The sequence below is a fragment of the Miniopterus schreibersii genome (genome assembly GCF_964146895.1).
Source record: "Miniopterus schreibersii genome assembly, chromosome: 12".
In the NCBI taxonomy this organism is placed as follows: Eukaryota; Metazoa; Chordata; class Mammalia; order Chiroptera; family Miniopteridae; genus Miniopterus; species Miniopterus schreibersii.
The window spans coordinates 1,621,528-1,647,455 of record NC_138112.1 but is presented as its reverse complement, the minus strand read 5'-3'; the positions used below and the strand labels follow the sequence as shown (position 1 = coordinate 1,647,455).

At 57.3% G+C, this 25,928-nt stretch overlaps 1 protein-coding gene across 3 annotated transcripts; it reads right to left on the bottom strand.

The window, feature by feature from the left end:
- TRIM29 (tripartite motif containing 29) lies at window positions 1-25,550 on the bottom strand. 3 transcript variants are annotated; one of them, XM_081153194.1, is made up of 10 exons: window positions 24,580-25,550; window positions 15,741-15,836; window positions 14,822-15,055; window positions 14,016-14,214; window positions 11,419-11,526; window positions 8,967-9,059; window positions 6,836-6,931; window positions 5,363-5,464; window positions 3,883-3,959; window positions 18-1,143 (listed from the first exon to the last, which is right to left on the bottom strand). In XM_081153194.1, the coding sequence occupies exons 1-10, from the start codon at window positions 25,393-25,395 to the stop codon at window positions 1,081-1,083; spliced, it is 1,884 nt and encodes a 627-aa protein (XP_081009320.1). In that variant the 5' UTR covers window positions 25,396-25,550; the 3' UTR covers window positions 18-1,080. The 3 variants fall into 3 exon arrangements, with proteins under 3 accessions (XP_081009322.1, XP_081009320.1, XP_081009321.1); XM_081153195.1 differs by having other exon boundaries at window positions 5,363-5,461; XM_081153196.1 differs by lacking the exon at window positions 5,363-5,464 and having other exon boundaries at window positions 1-1,143.
- Window positions 25,551-25,928: the final 378 nt, after the last annotated feature.

The following is a 25,928-nucleotide window of genomic DNA, read 5'->3' as shown; positions in this document are numbered from 1 at the left end:
GAGAGAGAAGCAGGTGATCGGCGGTTTATTGGGGAGCTGAGCAGAGCCTCCCTCTCCCTCCCCTGCATGGAGGCCCAGCTCTCACAGCCCCATGGCCTGGAGGGGCTGAGAAGAATGCCCCACCTTGCTGCTCCTGGCGTGGTCTCCTCTCCAGGCCCTGAGCCCCATGACAACACGCTACAGAGGGCAGGCAGAGGGGGGCTGTGCTGGGCAGGGGTGGAGGTGGGGCAGTGCAAAAGGCACCTCATTAAATAGCACTGTGGTTACCAGCCCAGCCACACTCTCACTGCCATGCTCACTTTCAGGGGAATTCAAAATCATAAAACGAGTGAGATGCTATAGGTAAGTGATATTTCCCTCAGGGCAGCTGGACCAGTAGGACTTTCACTGGTGCCACGGGAACTTCTCATCTCAGCAGGGAAAGGAAGTGACGTTTTGCTAAGGCACCCGCCAGCAGGAGGGCAGTCCTCAGGGGCTGCTGATTCGGTGGATGTGGTGAGACCCAAGACTGGGAAGGATGCTTCCAAGACACTGGGAAGCTTCCCTGTGGAGGCCGTGGGCTGCAGGCTGGGCATTGGTAGGCAGCCCAGGGCAGAGCACAAACAGCCAGGCTCCCTTATGGGCTCATGAAGATGGGAAATGAGCAGCTGTCGTGGCCGGGCACCTACTGACTGCATCACGGGCTAAGGGTCCTTGGAGAGAAATGGCCAACAGGCCTGAAGACAGCAAGGACGTGGGCAAGAGAGGTGGGCATCCCTTGCTAGCCCCGGTGGTCCCACTGAAGAGAAAGGTAGTGGGTTGGGGGAGAGAAGCCCTTGGTCTCCCACCCCTGTAATGCTTGGCTTCTGAGCACAGCAGAGATAGTGACCATTAGAAGCTTCTCACAGGAGAGTGGCCTGGATGGAGTGGCTAATGGGGAAGGTGGGGCGAGGCCAGGGCAGCCCTGAGAGGCTGCAGAGGGCTGGGGGACAGCAGGCACAGGACCAGTCTTCCTCCAACGCAGATGAGAACAGTAGCAAGAGCAGCAGGGTCAGCTGGGAGGGCAGGGGCGGCACCGCCTCATTCCCGCCTGCCTGGGACTCACGGGGCCTCGTTGGACCCAATCCCACTGCCTTTGTTGACGTAGAATGGCCGGTAGTGAGACTGTAGGGAACAAGAGGAGTTAGGGAGGGCAGTGGAGCTTACTAGCCAGGCCCACCTTACCCTAACCTCCTCCGGGAAGCAGCAGTGGTCTGAACCCCAACAATTCTACGGGCCTGTGGCCTAACCTGCCAGCTTTATCTACCCTGTGATCAGGATTGGGCCCTAATGTTATCAGAGCCTCCAGGTCCAAATTCTAATTAGAGTTCGTTTCTGTCATTTGGTTGGTCAGCTTGAGCCTCAGCCCCCTCATCAAAGTTTCTCTCCGAGGCCCAGGAAGGCCCTGCCAGCACCATCAACTCCCACTCACACAGCACCTTCTCCTACGCAGTGCTGCTCATGCAGGTGGACTCTACAACCACCTAATTAAGTGGGTTACTGCTATTATACCCACTTTATAGATGAACAGACCAAGGCCCAGAGAGGCCAAGCAACTTGCCCGAGGCCACTCAGCTGGTAAGCAGAGGAGCCTGGACTCCGGGCCCAGAGGTTGGGTTCCAGAGTCTACCCACCGTCCCCACGCATTTCTCCAAACAGCTTCTGGGTCTCAAGGTCTTCAAGCGTTTGCTTCTGCTCTCCTGCATAAATCTCCCTGACAGAGGGGTGAAGAGAAGGCATGCAGCTGTCCTGCCCAACACAAACCATGGGCCTCCTCTCAGCCCTTCCTCCTCCCTCATCCTGGCTCCTCATCAGGATTCAGGGAGTGCCTCTCAGGGCAGAGCGAGTGGCAACTCTCCTGCCAGCTCCGTGTTACATTCTACAGCAGTCTCACAGATCAGCACTCCCCTCTCTCCCAGGCACTGCGCCACAGCCCTGAGAAGCTGCCCTCCAGGCTGGGATGGAAAAGCCCGAGTTAGCTGCTGACGGCCCAAGCAAGCACTGTGGGCCCCAGAGAGTCCCCAGGAGTGGCTTTGTCCCTAAGTGGGGTCAGAGACTGAGCCAGCAAACACCCCACTGATCCTGATGCAGGAGACACCAAGGGTGCCAGCCCTTGTCCCTGGCCTTGCTGGCCTAGAAACTTGTATCTACTAGTAGCTCTTGCCTATGTCTGGTCCACAGCAGGACTGGGGGCCTGTGGAATGCAGGGCTGAGTCCTTAGCTTAGACCTTAGTGGCATTACCTAATAAACACAGGAAGAAAGGGAGGCCCAGGGCAGGAATAACACAGGCAAAGTCACACAGCTACTTAGTGGCAGAGTCTGAACCAGGTCCCCTGACCCCAGGTACCAGCCTGGACCCCAAAGCATTTAATAAAGCAAAGGGAACAGAACTGGCTGGCAAAAGCCACAGTCTTTCTCAGGAATGCCAGGTCAATAAAACGGATTGCAAGTCACTGAACAGTGCTGTCTTTTTAGGAGTCTGAGTGGTGGTTGGGCAGAAACAGAGAGCCCCATGGCATCTGGCAGGGTGCTCTCCCTCTGCCCCACCCATCCCTGTTCCCTCCCTGGTTCACAGTCACAGTATGAGAGATGTGGGAAGAGCTGTGAAATTATCCCAGCCTTCTGACTCGTGTTACAGATGGGGAAACTGAGGCACATGGGGTCACATAGCAAGTTGGTGAGAGGGTTGGGCCAGACCCCAGGCAGACTGACTCCCACTGGCCTCTTGGCATGTTACTATCTGCCTCTCTTCCCCCAGCTGCAGACACCAGAGCCCTGCTGTACCAGGTATCTCAGGCAGTGCCGAGTCTTCTCCATGAGATGCAGGCTCTGGGATGTGGGAGAGTATGGGGGGAGCCCAGCAACAGAAAGCTGCTATTTTCTCCATATGCCTTCTTTTTGCAGTCCTGCTGCTGCAGTGACCCTGGGCCCAGTTCTAAATCACATACACATTCACGTGGTTCCAGTTGCCAGAAAGTTGAAGATCTCCGACCGAACCAGCCTCAGTCGCTCCTTATGGCCCAGATCAAAGCCCTCCCTGGGCTCAGCTCCAAACGCAAAGGCAGGGGTCGCAGCCCAGTCCGCAGCGGACGCCGCCCACATCCCGGGGCAGCTGGCTGGCCTCCGTCAGCAGGCCTGGCCTGGCCTTCGTGAGAGAAGCCTTCGCGGAGGTGGAGGCCCAGCGGTGAAGGCAGCCCTGCCGCTGGGGCCAGGCAGGGTCCGCAGTGGCAGGACAACCAGGTGCTAGGACAACCCCTCTTGGCACCACATTATAAACATGAGGAAGCAGAGCCCCGGAGGAGCCCTTAGGCAGCAGGAGGCTGAACTTCCCGGCTATGCTCCTGGCTCCGCAGTGGCCCTGGCTCAGCGTCATTGGCTACCAAAACCCAAATACATCTATTCCTAACTTTGTAGACTCTGCCTCAGCACACTACCACCCCTCACCCCTGCACTGCCCCCGAGGATATGGGGCTCGTCTCTAGGATGCCTGTCCCTGGACTGAGCATTTCCCACTCCCAGAGCTGGCAGCAACCAAGCCACCATTCAACAAGCATAGGTGCCCTGCAACCATCTGCCAAATAAAAAACCAGGGCTGCCCATTTTATAGATTAGAAAACTGAGGCTCAGAAGGACATGCTGACCCAGGCCCCCTGCCTGTTAGCCCTGGGTTTCTACTACCCTTTGCTGTGTGCAGGTATTCAGGCCACTGCTGCCTCCTCCTACTGCCCCACATCCCAGAGATGTCACCGTCCTCCAGTAGGCTCTGGGCACGTGATGACTGGTGGTCCCTGGGGAGCCCCATTTAGCACCCCATCTGGACACGCCTGTGCCCAGGCAGGCTCTCCTAGTGACTCCTCACTCACCAGCAGATTCTGCTTGCCGGATTTCCAAGTCTGGGGCTGGACCTTGGGATTCTGACTCCTCATGAGGGAGGGATATCCTGAGGAGATAGGAGGCTCTGGTCAGAGAAAGCATGGCAGGCGGTCAGAGCCCCCAGGGCGTAGCTGCCATCCCCAAAGTGATCACCAAGCTCCATCCATCCCATTACCAAGTATTGCCACCCTGAAGAGGCATGCAGCACCCAGGTCCCTCCATGGGAAATCTGGGGAGGCTGGACAAAGGGAGGTGGCCCAAGGCAGACAGAAAGAGGAGGAGCAGGCGAGGTGGGTTGGGCCAGGCAGCAGGGGAGTGTCACCCCCAAATCCAGGTCGTGCCGAGCACTGTGCTGGGACTTAGCACATGTCTCACTGGGCCTCCACACTACTTCTGTGAGCTCAGCAGTTTGCCCCGAGCTGCACAGCTCATCAACAGGATTTGAACCCAGGTTTTGCTGGACTCCAAACCCCACCCTCACGTTCCTCCTGCCCAGTCTGCTGCCTCTCCCCCACTTCAGAGCAGGAGGATGGGCTCCGCGAGGGCCAGTGATCTGCATGTGGCTGTGGCCCAGGGGCCTGGAGCACTGGGCACTGGTGCAGGGTGGGGCTCCCCAGGGAGGTCTGTGTCCACAGGACTGTGCAGAGCACTCAGTGTCAGCCATCCACCTGCGGGGACAGGAGTGGCGCCTTGGAAAGAAAAGGCTGCAACCTTGATGCAGAGGAACTCAAGAAATCAATAGGGTCGGATGGTGGCTCGGCTGATTGGAGCATTGTCCCATGCACCTAAGGGTGGCAGGTTCGATTCCTGGCTGGGGCACATGCGGGAGGCAGCTGATCAACGTCTCTCTTTTTCTCTCTCTTCCCCTCTGTCTAAAAATCAATAAACATATCCTCAGGTGAGGATTTTTTTTAAAAAGTGTGGGATCCAAGGTCAAAACAAGTTTTAAAAAAATCAATCAATCAACAGGATCTGTCCCTGGCTGGGGACACCTAGAGCCCTGGCCTGGCCTGCTCTAGGAACTTTAAGCTGGTCAGATGCAGACACCTGCAGCACTGCCAGGATGCCAGCCAGCTGGCCCTTCCCTGGCTTGTCACTTGGCAAGGGGGCAGAAACAAAGCAGAAAACCCAGGTCTCTTCCTGTAACTGGCGATGGGACAGCCTTGGAAAGAGAGGTTCCTACTGACCCTAAGCAGGAGGGAATTCAGGTCTCACTTCTCCATTCCCAGGAAGACAACCACACAAGCCACAAGAGAGGTAAGGATGGGGCTGTGTGGAGGGTCTGGGAGGCCAGCCTTATGCAGCAGGTAGAAGTAAAGGGCAGGGGCAGCAAGGATGACAATGGGGCATTCACCTCTCTTCCAGAGAGCTCTGGGAGGAGGGACCAGGATACCCTAGGAGAGGCCCCACAGGCTGTTCCACCTGCCCCAGTGGGGAGAGAAAGGGGAGGGATGGGAAATTAACAGGTACCAGAATTATTTTTAAACAGCCCATTGGTGTCCAATGGTTTGGGAAGCTCTGTGGTGGCCTGTCCCAAGGTGGTGAACTGAGAGGGGAATCTCCCAGCACCTGCTGGGAGAGAGAAAGGCATTAACAGCAGGGTGTTGGTTTCAGGAGGGGCCAAGGGGAGTCACATCTCACCCTGCCATTCCACAGCCCTTGCTCAGCCCTAGCTGGACACTCAGAGCATGTCCTCTGCATCCCCTAGAGCTGGGGGAATAGGTGGGGGTGGTCCTCACAGGTGGTGTGCTCCTTGCACCCATGCAGCCCTGCCCAGAACCCCACCAAGGCCACTCCCAGTGGGTCTGGTGAGCTGATCTGCATGACAGTGACTGCAGATGTCCCTGGGCTATTCCTGAAGGACATGGCATATTTGAGGAGGGGTTCTCCTAAGGTAAAGCCCACAGCAGAGGCTCTGCAGATTGATGGGGACACACTGAGGAGCACTAACATATCACACCTGCTGGGTGGCCTTGATTTGGGCTTGACCATAGAGCAGGGAGGGGCCTATTAGGAGCCAGAGTGGCTACAGGAGATCCCAGAGTTTCCCAGGGGTTCCTGTAGGCTGGGATCCCGAGTCCTATTCCCTTCTCCTGCACCTTGCTGATCATTCCAAAACTCTCTGCCCCAAGCATAGGCTGGGATCCCACTGGGAAGGGACAGCTGGGTGATAAAGCCACCTTCAGGGGCTGCTGCTTGGGTGCCTGTCTGCCCTGCAATGCCTCGTCCCCTCCCTAAGCCCACCCAGATGCCCATCTTTTCTTCCAGGCCAGATAGCTTGGGTGCCAGAAGACAGGCTGGGTTAATCCACACAGCTCACCGGGGCTGTCACCTGGACATATCCAAAGAGACATGAGGTCCTGGGTCCAAATGTGAGCTGGGGTTTGGCTCAAGCCTCCCCCTCAAAATGGCTCAACCCCAGGAGACAGGAGGCATTGGCTCCTCAGCCTTGTCTGAGAGTTCTGGGGAACAGAATCCGACGTGGAGGCCCTAGAGATCACCTCGGGCCACTTTTCCCAAAGGAGCTCACTGGACTCTGGCTCTTTGAAATGTTGATGCAGGACTCTAGGGAGTCCGCTGAGGCCGGAGTCACTGAGTGAGCAAAGTTAGATAGGCTTTCTGCAGTAGGACCACCGGGAGCCAGCCTGGCCACAGCACCCTGGGGATGTCTGGGGTGGGGGTTGTAGAGAGCGTGGCATGTCCCCATCTCCCTGACATGGAGGCCAGTTATCACAGCGTGTCCCTAAGGAGCAGTGTGATTACACAGGTTCTGAAAATGCTGTGGCCTTGACAGTGAAGACATGGATGGTGGCAGCTCTCCAGCTCTCAGTCAGGGCTCTGTTCCCTTGAAGGTGAGGAACTTGTGAGTGAAGGAGCAGGGACAGATGCGGGGCTTGGTGGGTGACAGGAAAGGCAAAGATGGGCGAGGGTTGCAGAGCTCACCTTTCAGGGAGAAGGAGGAGCTGCCTTGGACCGCGGGCAGGTCGTCGGGGCTCTGCACAGTGGAGGAGAACTCCCACACCCGGGACGTGTAGTTACCTGGCCAGGCAGAGGACAGGCGTCATCCCTCAGGGTCGCGAGCAGGATAACGCCTCTTGCCAGGGAAGCTGTCCTTCCGAACTATAAAATGTTGCCATGTCCCTGACCTACCTAAAGGTGCACTGTTCTCAGATGAAGGTCCAAAGCCAATAAAGCATGGCCCATAGCCTTTCGGGGGCTGCTGCCACCACCCTGGCCACAGGCTCCACTCCCTGCGTCTCCTCTTTCCTCTCCCTCCATCGCTCAGCGGCCCGCCAGGCTGCCCCCTCTGAGTCCCTTGCACACAGCACACTCTCTCTTGCCCTGGGCTTTTTGCATGGACCAGGTCCTCTGCCCAGGATATTCTAAATGCACCCACACCCTTAGCAATTTCATGTGTTGGGTCTTCAGGTGTCAGCTTCCCTGTCATTTCCGCAAGTCTGTGTGTACTTCAGCCCACGCCCACCTCACCCACACGCCTGCCCTGGGCTGCAGCTGCATGCTCGATTGCCTCCCACACTGGGCTCCGTGGGGCTCTCACACCTGTGCCTGGCTCAGAGTCTGGTGCCCAGAGGTGTTTGTTGTATGGTTGACAGATGAATGAATGAGCAAGAGAACAAATAAATATAAACACGTGATGAACTTGAGGACAGGGGCAGCTGATACAACCCCTGGAATTCTGTTCACCAAGGTCCCTAGGTCTTGAGGAAAGGAGGCAGTGGGGAGGGTGTGAGGTCACCACTAGGGCATTCGAGCAGTGGGGGGTGGCACTCAGGGTCCCATGGATGCTTCACCTTTCTCGGGCCCTTCCCTCCACCAGGCCCAGGAGGCCTTATGAAGCTCACTTCATGTAGAGTCCCCAGTCCTGAACAGCTTCTCCCACAGGCGTCTGCAGGGTGGGCTGGGGCTGACGTTGGGGCTCCACAGTCAGGGGCGGCTGGGGCTGCCCACCTGCTCCAGGGTGAAGCCCCTCCCACAGGGTCCCCAGGAAGTCTCTGCAGCATGGACCTCAGCGAGCACATGCCCCCAAGGCTCTGAGGGCCCCTGTGCCTGCCTTTTCATTCCCTCACCCATTTGTCCACTCCTTTCAACAAATGTTTCCTAAGCCCTTTCTTCTGGGCCTGGGGCCGCAGCAGTGAGTAGGACAGGCCCAGCTTTGCCTCACACAGATCAGTCTGCCATGCATATGATGGTACAATGTGAATCTAATCCTGGACACAGGCCTGGCATTGCCCTGCACATGGGTGCCCCTGACCTTCCAGATCTCCAGGCCTTGTCCTCACTGAAGGGTACCCCCATCACTCCCTTCTTTGCCTCTTCAGACCTTCCAGTTCTGTGTCCGAGGTGGGGGCTCTGGTGGAGCTGGCTCAGTCTCCTCCCTCTCCGCACATGGCTGGTTAGCACCAAGGAGCCCCCAGGGTGGGACCAGGGCCCCCCGGAGCCTGGGCTCACTGAGCACATGGCCTGCCCTGGGCATGATGGAAACCCTGTACGCGGGGCAGAGACTGCACATGGCAGCTCTCGCTGGGGAAGACAGGTCTCCGCTCCCATTTCATCTCTTCTGGGTCTTCGGGCTTGTCCCTCACTTGCCTCACATGGCAGTAACACCTCCCTGATTTCCAGGGGTGGGCCCGTTCCATGTCCTGCCACCTTTTCCCTCTACAGCTACACTCGTTTGTCTTGAGCACTAGGCAACTTTGTGAAGCGGAAGGACACAGGTCAGTAATGGCTCCTCACCCCTGTACCCGCCAAAGGAATCTCCACACCTAGCCCCAGGCTCCAGCTCCCCACTCCTCCCTCAAGGAGAGGGTCCCCTGGACTCAGGGGTTTCTGCAGTGCCCTCTGCCTTTCCTGCAGACCCATCAACAGTGTCGCACATGTGCACATGTACACACACCCTTTAAGCTCGGTAGGACCCCCCATCCATTTCTGAGCTTACAGACCACCCCAGATCCCCACATTCACCCCACCCTGGGAAGCCCAGCCCCCTGCCCATGGCCCAGCTCCCTCCTCCTGCCACACGGCACTGCCCACCTGAAGCTGAGCCACCCCCTACCTTTGGTGCCATAGAGATTATTGAAGTTCTTCTGGTTGATCTCCTTGGAGAGGCGGCCAGGGGACACTGGCTGGTATGACGTCCTGGTCCCCACTGTGAAGCAAAGGAGGTGTGGGTATCAGTGCAGAAGGTGGGTCTGCCTCAGTCGGAAGCCTGGGGCCTCTGACTTGAAGGGGTTCCCAGTGCCTGTCCCAGGACCCATATTCCACCACTGTGACAGCTCATTTCGGTCTAGAATAAGGTGATCACTTAATTTACCACCCAAGTCAGGATGCTTTTGAGAGCTAAGGGTGCTGCTTATAATTATGCCAAGAGCACCAGGTATAACCCTGGACAGTCCGGGACAGACTGACGCACGTCACTACCTCACCTGGGGTTCGGAGGGTCACCAGAGCCTGTGCTGTCACTCTCCCCAGCCAGGCCCATGTGACTGAGTCCCAGAGTCTGGGCAGTGGGCTCCTGTGAGGAAGGAGGGCCATGGAGACCATGAGGCACCAGACACAGGCATTGGGCCCTTGGCCCAGGGAGGGCCTTGATGAGCTGGTACATGGACATGACCCAGTGGCTTCCCCCCAGGGACAGGAGCCTTAACTGCAGATGTGCCTGTCACCCCCAAATTTGGTCTCTTATATCAATCTTGAGAGGATGGCAGAGTGGGGGGGACACATAACCCCACTTCATAGACCAGGAAACACATACCCTGTGCATGTCAGGGTCCTTCTGTGGGCTCCTTCCTCCAGCAGACCAGTGCCCTCCCAGTTCAGCCCACCTGGCCCAGCACTGGCCAGTCCTTTCTCTAGACCTTTGCATCTGCAGCTCCTCATTCCCCCACCCAGCACCCTCTGCCAATGCAGCCATACCCCTGAGCTGAGCACACTGCCCTCTCTCCGGGCTCCTGGAGACTCAGCTCTCCTAGGAAGCCTTACTGACCAATCCCACTGCCCCAAAGCTCCCAGACTTAAGCTGGTGGCCCCTTGGTGGCCTTGTTTCCTGGTTTTGCTGACTCTCCTTGGCCCTTCCTTTGCCTCTACCTTGAGCCTGGGACCTCCTGGAGGGCAAATTCCCTCCGCCTCCCTGCCCCCAGTGCAGGGGCAGGGACACTGCAGGAGCCTGTTTCTTCCGCCTACAAATGTCACTGCCTGACTCACAGTGGCAGAGCTGGAAGCCCTCCCGGCATTGGAGCCAACCTCCTCTCTTCTCAGACAGGGGTACTGAGGGGCAGTGACAGTCCAAGGTTCTCAGGGTGGCATCCTGGTGAGCCCCCGCTCTTCCCTCCAGCCCTCATCACTATCCACCTTCCTCCCAGTCTGCATGGAGCTGCACTCTCCTCAACACCCACAGAACCAGGAGCAAAGCAGGGACAACTCTGGGGGCTTGATGCCCCATCTGGGGATGGTCCTCAGAGGACTGAGCTAGAAGAGAGAGGGCCTCCCGAGGGTTGCTGGGGTGGCTGCTCAGTGTAGGTCTCACAGAACTAAGTCCGAAGGCCAGCACTTGCAGAGGGCAGAGGGCAGAGGGCAGGACTGGCAGACCCACACCAGGAATGTGGGGGTGGGGGATCAGGTGCCTGCTGCCAGCCAGGCCTCCACCAGAAATCTAGGTATTGTTTTCAAACTGGGCGGGGCAGCAGAGGTTCCTGTCCACTGAGCTCATCCCTCCCAAGCCCCTACGCCCCACCCATTGTACCAGTGTCCCAGGTGTGTGAGTCAGTGCTGAGCCCTGAGGCTTTCCTCTCCCAGGCCCCTGCGCCTTCTCCAGGCTCCTCTCCGCCCTCTCCCCATGCGGAATTCTTCTCCAGACTCCCCTCCTCTCACAAGCCTGCACACCCCCGCCGTCTGAGGCTGGAGGCCAGGTACGCCCACCTTATGTAAAGGGCATTGTTGGGGTTTGTTGTTGCTGCCAAAGAATGTGACAGGCTACCACAGGGCAAGGACAGGCCAGAACTGGTCTGTACCTCACCCAGGCTGCCTCCCCTGCAGGCTGGGCCTCCCCAGGGCCTGAAGGAAGGCTGCAGGGCGAGGACGAGGGCAAGGGCAGGCTGCATGGTGCCTGCCCACACAGGGAGGGGGTGGCGAGGAAACAGGAGAGCAGCCCTCAGTCTCTGCCCTGGGGGAGTCAACCCTCTCACAAGACTACAAAACCTAAGCAGGCACCAGACACAGCTGGGTCTGGCAGGGGGGAGTGGGTGACACTAGCAGCCAGGAGACCTGCTGGAAAGGCGAAGGAAGGGTATGGGCTGGAGAAGAGGGAGGGTGGGGGCGACTGTGTCCAGGGGAAGGAAGCCCCTGCGGAGCATGTCGCCTAAGCCAGGGCGCTCTCAGAGGGAGGAGGCCCTGTAAGTGCTCAGGGCAGGACTGCTGGTGCGGGCTGGGACCGTCCCAGGCAAGCTGAGCAGTCACCTCACCTGGGGGACCTGCCCATCTTCCCACAGGGCAGCAAGGCACCTCCTTACCCTTGGGTGTGAGGTACATGGAGTACCGCTTCATCGCGTCGGGCGTGCTCCACTCGTGCCCGCTCGGGTAGCTGTTGGTGTAGCTGTTCATATAGCGATGGTCGGCCCCTGGGTCGGGGGAGCAAAGTCGGTCAGCAGGGGCTGTGGGGAGGAGAAGCTGGCCCCTGGGGGCACCCTGGGCTTTGCTGAGTCAGCCCCCAGCCACCCCTGTCCCAGGGAGAGGCAGGGCCCCTGGCCTCAGAGGAAGTAACAACCTGCCCAGCATCCCCTCTGCTCCTGAGCTCTGGGTGAGCCTCCACCCTCCCTTGGACAGACCTTGTAAGTAAGGTCATGTGCACAGCACTTGCAGTTTATAAGGTCCTCCTGTATCCATTTCTTATTTGGTATGTATGTCAGCCCCTGCACTGCTGCAAAGGTCCTTCCCCATGCGTTAGCTGAGGGAACTAAGGCCTAGCCCAATATGACAGAGGTGGGTTTGAGCCCAGCCCCACCTCCTAGCTCTGTCCCAGACACTGCTGGCAGCTCGCAGGGATGGAACGATGTCCTGGCGTTGGTCCCCAGGGCCAGGGGTTGAGCAGAGGTGTGCGGAGAGGAGTGAGCTGCTCAGAATGAGCACTGACTCCTCCCCTCCCTACCCCCCTCAGACCTCAAAACCCAAACAAGTGCAGGCTCAGTGCTTCCCTTCCCGGCCGCCCTCCTCCCCATTCCCTTCTCGCACTGCTTCCCCATCTCCTGCTTTTCCACTGCCCTCTCTCCACCTCTGTCCTGGGCAAGAGGAGGAATGGGTGGCTCAGGCCCTCATCCTTCAGCTCCATCACCTGTGCCCAGCAGGCCTGGCACACAGTAGGCACTCCTTGAGAAATAAATGTGCCCCTAGGTGTTGGCTCAGCCCCTTCCTTCCCTTTCCCAAACCCAGGAAGAAGTTGGCCTGGTGTCCGCAGCCCCCGGGCGTTTGACAGTAGAATGAGAAGACCCTGGCCTGGTGGGCGGGCTGGCCTCAGAGAGGAGGGGACGGTCACCCCAAGGTCTCCTGCTTCCTACAGCCAAACACATGCCCAACAACAATGTAGCAGCAACAAAACCAACGTGGAGGCGCAGGGCCCCAGGCACGGGTATGGGCCGCTAACGTCAGAAGCGCCCATCCCTGCTCCTGGGAGCACCTCCTACGCACAGTGCGTAGGGCACAGGGCCACACCTGCAGAGGCCACAGCCAACACAGTCGTGGCCTAGAAAGGGGCAGTGGGAGGATGGCAGGCGGGGGCACTGGAAGCCTCACAGGCCACCTGGACCCAGTCAGGGCCACCCTCAGCTGAGAGGCTCCTCCACTAGGTTTGTACCCCAGGGGCGGCAATCATCACACTCCCCACCCGTCTGCATGGCCATCAGCAGCACTTCTCAGATGAGATGAGATGAGATGAGATGGGAGACTGAGTAGCAGAGTGTGAAACCCAACTGCTGCCCTGTTTAGCTGTGTGTCCTTTGAAAAGCTGCTTCTCTGAGCCTCAGCCTCCTGGTCTGTAGAATGCAACACAACCCACAGGGAACACAAGACACTGAGTGGAGAGCTCACACAGAGCCAGCACCTCACCCTCACCATTGGCATCGTCATCACTGTCATTAGAAGGAGGATTTCAGGACCCGACTACTGCTTAAGCCAAGTGCTTGTCTTGCTGCAACAGCTTATCAGTCCTCAGGTGTGACTGAATGTCCCCCAGTTTCACAGGGACACTGTGTGATGTCACCATCACCAAGATATACAGATGCCCTGCTGAACCCTGGCACTTTCGCACACTTTTATCCCCAATGAGTCCTATGCTTCCCCTGGAGACCAAAGACAGGGCTCACCTCCTTTGGTGTGTTTGGAGCCAGAATTCACTAATCAGGCTTGTGTTGGGCTTAGGCAGCGGGTGGGGCTTTGGGGAAAGTGTCCAGGCTTCAGGACCTAAAGGGGCAGGGCTGGGATTGGTGGGAAAGGACTCAAGAGGGTAGTTTCTCAGGTTCAGAGGCTTTCTGTGAGATTATTCAGCTAGCCTCTGTTGGGTGGAGCATGACTCAGAAGGGAAGCTGACTTCAGGAGAGCTGGTGAGTCACCAAGCCATGCTGTGTTCCACGGTCCCCAGCCTGGCCCACCAAGCCAGAACGAGCCTCTGAGCTCAACTCCACTCAGCAAAGTCCTGCTGGCAGGCAAGCTCTCTCTCCAAGCACAAATGCAGTTGAGGTCACACCTACTGGAGTCTGCAAAGCCACCAGCTTGGAACCTGGCCCTTACAAGTGGCAGCATCCACACAGCTGCTGGATTGGGCCTGGTAATCAGATGCAGATCTGAATGAGACCAATCCCTGAGTTTGATGGGTGGCCACAGAGAAGAGACACCTGGGCACCGCCTGCCCAGATGCCCCTGCCCTGGAGGCCCCTTGTAAAGGCTGCCTAACGTTGGCAGCAAGCTCAGTGAGGGGCTACAGTCTCTGAATCCTACTACCAGCACCTGAGGTGCAACGGGCGGCTGGGAACAATGACAGCCCGCACCAGGCAGCGAGGACTGACCCGGAGACAAATGCCCATGCCTCAGGCTCTCCCCACCCGACAAAGGGGCCTACCGTTCTCCACGTGGCTCCTTTCGATGAAGCTGCGGCTCAGGTCTGCCTGGCACATCTTCTCAACGTGACGCATGCACACGTTGAGGAGGTCATCCTTGAAGTTGCCGAGCGACTGCCCTAGGCCCTCCCCCTCCAGCAGAACGTGATAGGTGGGCAGGGGCGGGGGGAGGGAGTAATTGCTCATCAATGCACCAAATTCCTACCAAGAAAGGAAAGAAGGCATTCATCTCTGGGGTCTTTAGAAGTTCTGGGGACCCTTCTCTGTGGGGGCTGTCACTCCAGCCTGCTTGTCCTTCTCAGAGCCTCCACAGGCACTCATCTCCCAAACCACGTCCTGACACTTAATCAGATGTGTGTATACTGTTCTCTGCTTGTGCAGGTCTCATCTTCCCAGTTACATGCAGCACCATGGGGACAAAAACCATGACACCCAATAAGAGTACGAGGCATACAGCAGTATCCAAAACCCTCTAGCAGACAGAAGGATAGATAGACAAACGGACAAGACAGAGGAGAACAAATATGCACCCTTATCTGCCACCATCCCTTAGCCACACAGGCACCACTGATCAACCACAGAACCCTTCCTGCTGTGCCTGGAGCACTTCAGTGCCTCTCTTGGAGTTGGTGCCAGGTGACATTTGTGTGCCATCTCTGCACTGGGCAGGAATGGCTTGGATAGAAACATTGCATGGAGAGAGGGAGTGGGGCGTGGATGGGTGAACGACAGATGCATGGGAGGAAGGGTGCAGGGTGAGGGGCTGAGAAAGGGGCAAGAGGACCGAGGACCGAGAGAGGGCTGCCACCTGTAGAAACAGCACCGAGTCGCTGATGCTGTGCAGCTGCTCCCGGGTCTGCTTGTCCTCGTGCAGCACCTTGGCCCTCTGCTCCAGGGCATCCACGATCACCTTCACCTGGCCCACAGCGTCCTGCTCCCGCTGCTCCAGGCCGGCCCGCACCTCCTCCTTCTGCTTCTCCAGGTCCCGCACCAGGTCGCGGAAGCTCTGCTCCAAGATGGCCTTCTCGTTGGTGGTGAAACTCTAGGTCCGGAGCGAGGGGACAGGGGAAGGGGGGTCAGTAATGTGGAAACCTCCTCCCGTTTTTGGATTATGCCCTTTGTACCTTTAGTTTCCAACACAGAGTCAGGCTTTTCCAGCCCAGAAAGCCGGTGCGGCCAAGAATCCCACTCAGGGAATCCTTGGGAAATGCCATTTTTGATAGAGATAACCAGGTGTTTTACAGCCCACCTTTCCCTACTTGTCTGTGGCCCCTCCCGCCGTCACCCTACCCTTGGGCAACTCTGCTGCTCAGAAGTCAGGGTGCTCACCGAGACCTCAACCAGGACCAAACATCACTCAGAAAGTGAACTGATGTGTGATTATGTGGCCAGAGTCATAGGTCAATAACTTCAGATCATGGTTTGCAATGATAAGCCATGCAGACATGCACCTGGCCACACTGGCAAAGTCAAGGGGAAATGGCGAGTGTTCAGTGGCTGGGTGTCGGGTGTGCCGAGCAGACAGTGAGGACCCTGGGAGGCAGGCTGTCCTAGAGCCTTTATGTCCTGGCGGGACGTAAAATGAGATCCCACCTGGATGCCTGGCTGACTTAGAAGAGGAATTGGTAAGACTGCCAAAGCGAGTGGGAGAACCCAGAAAAAGACAAGTGTGGGATCTAAGTGTGTGCCTGAGACCTCACGCAGGGCCCCAGGAAGGGGCCGCCTACCTTGATGCGGTCCTTCTCCTTCTGCCACTTCTCAGCTTCATCCTCAATCTCAATGATCTTGAGCTGCAGCTGCTCCTTCTGCAGTGACAGCTCGGTCTGCAGGGAAGAGACCGGGGTTGGAGAAGTCGGGGAAGGAGGGGAAGAATCAGGGAGCCCATCCGGGGAGCAAGCTTGACAGGGCTCACTCTCCCATTCAGTCCTTCATTCAACAAGCACTCGTCGGGACCTCAGACAGGACAGGCACCACGCCAGTTGCCAAGGACCCAAAAACACCATCTCACTGTAAACTTGGACCCCTGGGGTTGGACATCCCAGCCACATATTTCCAAGGCTCAACCTCTGCAAGGCCCTTCCACCCACTGTGAGCAGGAGGGAGGCCCATTTACCGAGTTCCCACTCCTTACCTGGGGCCATTGGGAAGGGGGACGAAAGCTCCTGCCCTTTCTTGCTAAGGGGAGGGAGGGGACCCAGCCCAGCCCGGCCCAGCCCAGCCCAGGGAGTGTCCCCTGGCAGAAACAGTGTGGAACATTTCTATGGCATGACACAGGGCTGCGTTGCAAGTTGGAGCCAGGTTTGCTGCTGGCGGGGACTCTGTCTGGGCAGGCACAGCTGTAAACCTGTTTATGGAAAAGGGAATGTAGCCCAGCCGGGCGTGGCTCAGCGGTTGAGCGTCAGCCTAAGATCCAGGAGATTGTGGTTCGATTCCTGGTCAGGGCACATGCCCAGGTGGCGGGCTCCATCCCCAGCCGGGGGCATGCAGGAGGCAGTCAATCAATGACTCTCTTATCGTTGATGTTTCTCTCTCTCCCTTCCTTTCTCTCAAATCGATAAAGATATATTTTAAAAAGGGGGGAATGTAGTCTGAAGTTTGGACAGGACAGAAACTTGATTCAGGGCAGGAAAGAAGCTAGCGAATGAGGCAGTGATGGGTGGATGAGAGAAGGACAGGCAGGCTAGGAACCCCTGACCAGGGGGAGAGCACAGGCTGTTGAGGTCTGGGCGAGTTGGGGAGAGGAATTGTCAGGAATGTGCTGGGGCATGAACTCTCATACCCATACTTGCCTTCCCTTTGGAAAAATGTCTTACTCTGAAAAGCAGCTACAACAGAGTCAAAGTGTACACAGGAAGGCTGGGGAGGCATGAGTTAAGGCCAATCCAATTCAGGCAAACAAAGGGGTATCTCTTTGGTTCTGCTGGGCTCCCCATTGATGCTCTCAAAGCACCTTCCAGCTTGGAAGACAGGTGGGTGGTCTCCACCTGGCAGGCAGAGAGAGCAGGCATCTGAGAGAGCCTTGGGGCGACCGGTCTCCCTGCTACATGGGGCTTTAAATGCAGAGCCCAGTCCTTTCACCAGCCATCTCTGCTAGGAACCCACAAAAGTCAGGCTGAGGAAGCCACAACCAGGAACGAAAGCTCGGTTGGCAAGGGGTGCTGGGCAGCTGGGCACACACCTCACCACACGTCACACCTTCTCACCACTTCACCTAGCCTGGCGGGTGCTGCTGGGGAGCTGCTGCAGACACCCAGGGAAGTGGCTTGATGGTGGAGAGAGTGGCCCTGGATTGTCTGGGAAAGGTGCCCGGAGAGCTGTGGAGCGAGTGGAGAAGGTGGGCACGAGCTGGGGCAGGGGCTGCAGAGCCCCCAACAGGAGCCCCTGCTTCCCCTCCCCAGCCCCACCCACACTTCTGGGCTTTCCAGCCGGGAGACTAGGTTCTTCTCAGAAAGCATCGCCCTCACCACCTACCAGCAATGGGCCAGAAACCCCACACCACGGAAAGCGGTGTCACCAGCGGTAGAAAATGGGCATTGGGAGAAGAGAACAAAGGGGGGCGGGGTTGGCCTGGTCCCTGGGGAAGGGCGGAGGAGAGGCCAGCTGCCAGCAGGCTCCGCAGTGGGAGACAGAGCCCACAGTGGGCAGCAGAGGCCCAGCCCTCCCACGCTCTGAGCACGCGGAGCTCGGGGGCCCAGAACAGAGGCTGGCAGAGCCAGTGGCCTGTGAGGCCCCAAGAAGTCTGGGCCTGAAAGGTAGCTCTGAGCTGTGAGGAAGGGACCAGAGGCTGGACAGTGGTTCTGTCCCAGCTTCTCCACCCCTAGAGATCTCTTGCTTGGCCTCGGTTTGATGGGACAGCTGAGGCCTCCCCCGCTGCAGCTGTGACTTCCTCACCTGGCTGCGGAATGGAAGAACCAGCACTTGAGTTTCTCTCCCCCACCTACCATCCCCCAAAGAAGGTCTGACAGAGAGGAAAGCGGAGGGTAAAAGCGCATGCAGTGCACACTCCCCCTCGTGCCTGGGGGGTAGGGGAAGGATAGCCCTTCAACAAAATGAGTGGGGGATCCAGGAGCCCGCCCAGAGCACAGGACAGGGAATCTAATCACCATCCTGTCACCATCTCCTCCAGGCAGGTGGCCTCCGCGATTCTCTGTGCCTCATTCACTCCACCTGCCTCTCAGGGAGGTCATTGGATTAGCTGGGACCAGGAAAGTGAAGCTTTCAGAAGGTGCTTGGCACAGAGAAAGAGCTGGCTGGTGGTCGCGGTGTCACTACTGCGGCACCTTCCATGGACCAGGCTTGGCGGGTGAGTGCAGAGTGCCAGGCAAGCCAGCAGGGCACAGGCAAGAGAGGAGAGTGGGCCAGTGAGAGCAGCTCAAATCTCGTTTAGTGGTGAGCACAGTGTGTGTCGTTGTTTGGGGTCCGGCTATAGTGTGTACACAGGATACATAGTGAAGTGTGCACAGAAAGGCCGGGGAGGTCAAGACTAGATGAAAGATGCAAAATAGAGGCTCTCATCGTGGATAATTGAAGCTTGGAGGGTATTGGGGAAACCAAGTGGAGGTAGGAAAGGGGGGTGAGGGTGGACTAACCACCTGTGAGTGGGAGATTTGACCAGAGAAGGTAAAGGCCCGGAGTCCAGTGTCTGGAGTAAGCAGAGGTGCTCGGGGGGCCTCCTGGGAGTGATGGGGGATGAGCCTGCAGGTGAAGGAAAGGTCTTACCCAGATGAGCAGGATCCACTGGCCAAGAGGAAGGAAAAAGGCACTGAGCACAGAGGAAGGAGAATCCAATGAGGCTTAGAAAATTTTTAGAAAGCCTAGGCCAAGGGCAGAGGGAGTCAGCCCCTGGGAGCCCATTCTGTGAACAAGGGAGACAGGAGGACTGCGCGGCTAGCTGAGGGGTGGAGAGGCGTCTGCCAGTGACCAGGGGAGGAGGAGAGGGGCCAGAACCATGTGAGGGCAGAGTCAAAGGTAGGGACATACGGTCTGCAGCAGTGGGCAGAGAATCCGTTGTGTAGGACTAGTCCTGTTTCTTTGGACATGGGCTGGGAGGGCTTTGCTCCCAGCACATCCTGGAAGGGCAGACTCGCAGGACACAGTGGGACCTTGGAAGGGACCTTACTGCTCCCTTACTGCAAACTGCTGCTAGAACAATCCTTTCACACCTCTGGGATGAGGAGGGTTCGTGAGACCTCTGGAGATGTATTCAGATCTGTTTACCTCTTGTCAATACCCCTTCTGTGAAAGGCAGGATGTGGAAAACAGGATAACATAGGAGGCTCCAAAGACACTGGGTTCTCCTGCGACACTGGGAAGAAGGGACCCTAAATGTATTACTGAGCACCTACTGCATGCCAGGCATCTCTCCCTTCCTTAATCTGCAAGCCCGTCATGAAGGCAAGTGGCGTCGTCTCCATTTTAAAGATGCAGAAACCAAGGCCTAGAAAGCTGGTGCAGTTCGCCTGGGTTCTCACAGCTGGAAAGTGGCAAAGCCAAGAGGCAACAACACTCAGAGTCCGTCCTGTGCTCTCTTAAAAAAAAAAGTTTTTATTGATTTCAGAGAGAGGAAAGGAAAGGGAAAGCGAGAGAGAAACACCAATGATGAGAGCCATTGATCGGCTGCCTCCTGCACGCTCCCTGCTGGGGATCGAGCCCGGACAGAATCGAACTGTGATCTCCTGGTTTATGGGTCGATGCTCAACCACTGAGCCAGGCCGGTGGCTATTGCGTGACCTCTTAACCTCTAGGCTAGTGTCCGTGTCTTCCAGGGCGTGGTCTCCCCTTCACCCCTGCTACCTCAGCCCACCAGGCGTTTGCACCTCAGGGGTGGGCAGTGTGGTGGCCCTGCTCTCTCTTGCCTGCCCTTTTCTCCCCTCCTTGTTGCCAAGGCCCCGGCTTTCTCTCTCCTCCCTCCCTCGCCCCTCGGTAGGTGATCAAAGTCCCAGACGTCTGCGGCCCCTCTCCCCAGGGCTCCCCGGTACCCCTCCCCCACTCCCTCCTACCCCCTTTCATCCTCTGCCCTGCCCAGGCCTGCCCTCGACGCCTCCTTCGTTCCCCCTTCCACACCCTCCAGCTGCCTCTTGCTCTGATGCCTGGGATGGGCCTGCAGAGGCCACCTGGCCTTGAAATCTTCCCAGCCTGGGGAGCAGAGGTTTCCTTGAGAGCAGAGTGGCACAGCAGCTGGTGGCACCTCAGCCTGGATGGGGCCTCCAGGAGCAGACACACCTGAACACTGCCCTCAGGGAAGGGAGAGTGGAGATCAGGCCATAGTCTTCCTCTGGCCGAATTAACCACACGGGACATTGGCTGTGACATTTGCCAAATGAACCAGTTAATTGCCAAATTTGTACTGTCAGACAAATGGTTAATTATCTGGATAAGAATCTGAAATGCTAGATAGAGCTCCCCATTTCCACTCACGTGTCAATGGCCCATCATTAGTCTTCTTGACTGGGGCTCACCCTTCCCTCTGCTTCCTCAGTGTTAGGACAGGGGAGGGTGCAGGTGGGGTGGGAAGAACACCCCCCAGGTCATCTCTAGATGACCAGCTTTGGTCCTTGAGCAAGTCACCCCACTTCCCCGGGCCTTGGTTTCCTCCTGGCAAAATTGAACTAGATCCCTGATTCCCAGCCTGGCAACATATTAGAATGTTTATGGGAATCTTAAAAATAAAGACCCCAGGCTCTGACCCCCTGACTCAGAACCTCTTGAGGCAAAGCCCAGGAATCTGTCTTAACGACTCCTCAGGCAATTCAGGTCAGAGGCCGGCATTTAGAAGCCACTGGACTCCCGACGCCGAGGAGAGCCCGCCAGTCCTACAAAAACAAAGCTTAAAGTGGGGAGGAAGCAGCCTGGGCTGCAGCCCACTGGGGTCAGGCCCAGCACTGCCACTCCCCAGGACTGTAGCACTGGGCAAGTCTCTTGACATCTCTGGGCCTATTTCTTTTTTGTTTTGTTTTGTTGATCCTCACTGGAGGATATTTTTTCCATTGATTTTTAGAGAGTGTGGAAGAGAGGGAGGGGGAAAGAGAGAGGGAAAAACATTGATGTGAGAGGGACACACCAATTCCCACACATGCACAGGAATTGAACACAGGACCCTTAGGTGTGTGTGCTGATGCTCTACCACTGAGCAACACTGGCCAAGGCAAGCCTATTTCTTTGTCTATAAAATCAGTGCAGTAACCCCCACCAGGTGGGACTGTTGTCAGGAGTAACCATGTAAGTGCCAAGGCCGGTGCCTGGCACGTAGATGTGCTCCATAAAGACTGGTGTGTCCCTGCCCTTTTGCCTGTTACTTTCCTCCCTGCCTCCTGTCTCTAAACCTCTTTTATTTTGTAGTTTCCCCCTCAGCACCCACAGAGATTACCCTACCTCCTTTTCTTACCCACCCTGTCCCAGAGCAGGAGTTCCCCCAAGATCTCCTGGACAGTGGTCCCAGCCCCTCCATCACGCCCCAGGCCTTGAGCCTGGCTTCTCTTCCTGAAGCCCAGTCACCATTACCTACCCAGAGAGCTCTCGCCTCCACCTCAGTGTTCCCGGCTGAGACCTGTGACTGCCCATGCCTAGCAGCCTGGCAGCTCAGCCTTCACGTAAGAATTGGGCAATGAGGTGAGAAGCAAAGCTATGAGGCATGGTGAGGGAAACAAACTGAGCCGAATGACTGAGTTGGAAGAGTGGCCAAGGTGCTGAGGCCCTGAGATGCGGAGTCTGGTCTGCTCTGAGGACCTCGGAGCTCATGCCTCCAGAGTGACGCCAGCTGAGTGCTCCTCTGCACAAGCCCACTGTGCTGCCAACCCAGAGCCCCACCGGGCCCAAAACAGGTGGGTGCAGAAGCCAGGTAGGCTGCCCCAGAGCCAGTGGGACTTGGGATAGACAGAAGGAAGGGCATTGAGACACAGGAAAGATGCACATGCACACTGTAATCCCATCAGCCCCACCTAGCCTGGGAGTGTCCAGAGGCAGAGGTGGTGGGTATCTGTGTGACCCCTATGACATTTAGAGTGGAACTGAAAGCATTCTGACTCTGGTCCCCCAGGACTGTCATGTTGCCATACCAAGTGTGCCTGCCCAGCACTGCCTCTGCTCGGAGTCTGTGGATAGAGCTGAGGCCCAGCCTGTGAACGCCCACAGCTGTGCTGTCTACAGCCTCCTGGAGCTAGCCTGAGATCAGTCTGAGATGACCTCACCTGGGCTTTCACCAGCCAGCCTGTATAACAGGTTCTGGGCAGAGTCCTTGTAAAAAGCTGTGTGGGGGCTGGTGTTTGGGTCTGAAGGGGATGCTTCCGAAAGATGCCAGGATTGATGTGCTTCATTTTGATTCATTAACTCCACTCTGTGCCAATGTCCCCCCCGTCTGAGGTTTCAGCAGAGTCAGGCCTAGACAAGCTGCTCTGCTCCCCCTCAGTCTCCTGGCTGGTGGCCACCATGCCTTCCTGCCTACCCCATGCCTGCTGGCACACCACACACACACATGACTTGACTGCACACACGCTACATGAAGCTCACACCATCAAAGTCACTTCAGGGGATTAGACACTTTCCCTGAAGCTCCCATGAAGCACACGTAGCCTGAATCCTACCCCCGCAAAGCTTTTCTTCTAAGTTGCTTTCAAATCCTGGAAGAGAACTTATGGGGATTGTTCCCCAAACTCTACAGGCTTGGACAGACCCCCTCCTTTCTCTGGCCTGTTCCTCACCTGCAAGGAGAAGAGGAGAGGACGAGATTGGCACTCACTCTGTGATCTGTAACTTGATGTTCACCTACAGCAGCTGCTGTGTAGCTGGGCAGATGCTCCCCAGACTTGTTGGTGTGTTTGAGCTCTGCCTCCTGACCTACACCATGAGCCCTCCAGGACCAAGACTGCACCTCTGAGTGCTCCAGAGGCCCCAGGACCAGAACGTGAACTCTGAACTCCTGGTGCTTCCAGGGAGAGCTGCCTGGGACCATTCTGTCCTCAGGGCGCCAGGGCTTTTCTTCAGTGGTGACACCTTTGTTTCAGATGAGATTTAGGGCCAAGCCCTGCATATAAAACTGATCAATAAGAGTGTGTGCTGCGTGTAGTAGATGTGGGGGGAGCCTGGAGCCTTGGCTTCTTGGCAGCACCTTCCTCCCTCCTTGTCCCAAGGCCTGAAGACATTTTCAACACTCCTAGGACTCCATGGGGTAATTTGAAAACCAATCTAGTCCAAGCCCTTGGTTTCACATATAGGAAAACCAAGACTGAGAGAGTGGAAGGGAGCCGGCCACAGCTGATTAGAGTCAAAACCAGAACAGAACTCAGTCAGGTCTCCTAACCCCAGTCAGAGGGTCTGCAATATTTTGGTTGCCCTGGATGAAGATGAAGCCCCTTATTCTGTTCTATTTCCCAAGTAAGAGCCTGAAGATGGGTTCCATGGCCCTGTCCCATCTCTGTCTCCCATGTGAAGCTTGAAGTCAGGCTGGGGTGGGAAAGTAGGGGGGACTGGGAACACTTTCTTCCTGGGCCAAATGAGGCTTCTGGAAAGCATCTTTGAGGATTTCCCATCTCGTGTGTCCCTCCCTGCCCAGGGGTATGGGCAAGGGGTGTGGGGAGAGAGTAGTCAACCTGGCCAGGGAGGCTGGGCATGGAGGGGTCCTAAGGGGTGAAGGAGCTCTGAGGAGAGCCAGCCCCTGCTGTGACCACCAGGAGGTGCCCCCAGCAGGAGGCGCCCATGGCAGGAAGCTGTGTGGCTGCTGCAGAGCAGGCCCAGCATCTGCGGGGCAAGGAGCCCCTGCTGAAGCTGAGCCTTAAACCAGAGAACCTTCTCTAAGTTTACACACTCACAAGCCTCACACGCCTCTGCTCTGCCCATAGAAGCACAGGTGCAATCACAAGCGGAACTCATGCAAACACATGCACACATCACATACACCAATGTATGCAAACACCCACGTATGCACACAGGCACCCGCATGCACATAAAACATGCACACATGTATGGATACCTACCCACACACAGACGCCAACCCTTACTACCAGTCCACCTATAGGCACGGGCACGTTACACATGCAACCACACACAGGGCGCACAGGCCCAACTGGGAGGAAGTAAGGGAGGCCAGCGAGGGAGGCAAGAGATGGGCTGAGGGGATCAGGCAGAGCACCAAGAAGTCACCGTCTGCAAATGTAAACTCTAAAGCCAGAAATAAAGGACATTTAAAGGTCCAAATTCCCTCCTCACCCATGACCCATTCCCCAGGGGCCAGTCCTGCTTAGAGAGAATTTAAGAATTCTCTCTCCCTTAAATAAAAAAAGAAGAAACAGCCCAGTCACAGAGCCCAGCTGATTCTCTGATCTGACTTGAATTTATCCCCAGATCCCCGCCAAGCTCCCAATCTTTTCTGAGCCTCTATTTGCTCATCTCCTGAGGCCTTGTAGGATTGGGGAGCTGCTTCTGACCCCAGCCTGGAGGTGTGCAGGGGCAAAGGAGAGTCAGAGACAGAGGAGATTTAAGCCCCAAATCTTAGAAACCCCCAGTGGAGATCAGGTGGGGCGACACCCGTGAGGGCGGGAAGGCCTGGGGGCCTGCAGAGGCCCCGTAAGTTACCTCCTTCTCCGCCTTGGCCTCCTCCACGGTCACGGTGCTGTGATTCTTGTGCTCCTGGAACATGCAAAGGTAGCAGATGCAGGTCTGGTCCGTCTGGCAGAAGAGCTCCATCGTCTTGCCATGCAGGGGGCACTTGCGGGCCTCGAAGTCCCCGATGGGCTCCAGCAGCTGGTGATCACGGAAGGCAGCGCCCTCCAGGTGGGGCTTGAGGTGCAGCTCGCAGAAGGAGGCCTGGCACACCAGGCAGGACTTGACAGCCTTCTGCTTGTTGCCGATGCAGGAGTCGCACAGGACCTCCTCAGAGCCTGGCCTGGCCCGCAGGAGGGGGCCCAGGTCCGCCCGGGGGTAGCTGGCCCTGCGGCTGTCGCCGGGCTCCGGAGCGGGCGCGGGCACGGGCGCGGCGGGCCTCCGGGGCTCCGAGAAGACGGTCTTGCGCAGCTCCCCCTTCTCCGCAAAGGTGACGGGTGGCTTCTTGGCAGCCCCCAGCTGGAGGCCGGCGTAGGGGGACCTCCTGCCTTCCCCGGAGTCCATGCTGAAGTAGTTGGGGCCCTTGTCGTCCACGGACTCCACAAACTGGATGATGGGCCGCCGCCAGTCGCCCCCCAGGAACAGGGAGCTCTTCCCCTCAGCCAGTTTCGCGCCGCCGCCCAGGCTCTTGCCCTCAGCTACCTCCCCAGCATGCCCGTTGGTGGTCTGGGCCTCTCTGCCGTCAGCCTTGGCCCCGTTCTCCAGGCTGCTTGCGGGGCCTGGAGGGCTACCAGCTTCCCTGGCTTCAGGGCCAGCCCCGTTGCTCTGGGGGGCATCTGCGGCTTCCATGGCAGGCACTGGGCTGGCTGTCTCGGCTCCCTGGGCTGCAGGGTGGTGACCTCTCCGGTGGCCGTCTGAGCTAGGAGTGGGACAGGCAGCTGCCGGCCTGGGACACACCTGTGGGCGCAGGGAGGAGGCGGCGCAGAGGGGAGGGACAGCCGGCGCGAGCCTGACACTAGGCAGCCTTCCCAGCAGAGCCGCTAATTATACGGGGCCACACCCTGCACATTCATACCTAACCTCATTTTTTAAAGAAGCGTTTTTTTCTCCCCCAGTTTAATCATTTTCTACAGCTCAGCAACCAGTTGGGCTGCTTCCTTTTGATGCACCTTTTTTCTCATCAGGAAAGTGGGGAGCCTTTGTCCTCACAGGTGGGGCAAAAGCTTAGGTGTCCAAAGAGGCCCACAGGATAGAGGGCTATTAATTGGGTCGTACAAGCCAAACAGCCTTGTGATCTGTGGGCCTGAGTTTCAGGAGAGAGACTCCCTGCCTGGGACAGTGAAGTTTCTCATCTTAAGGAATGGGTTCCAGGGATTTTAGGA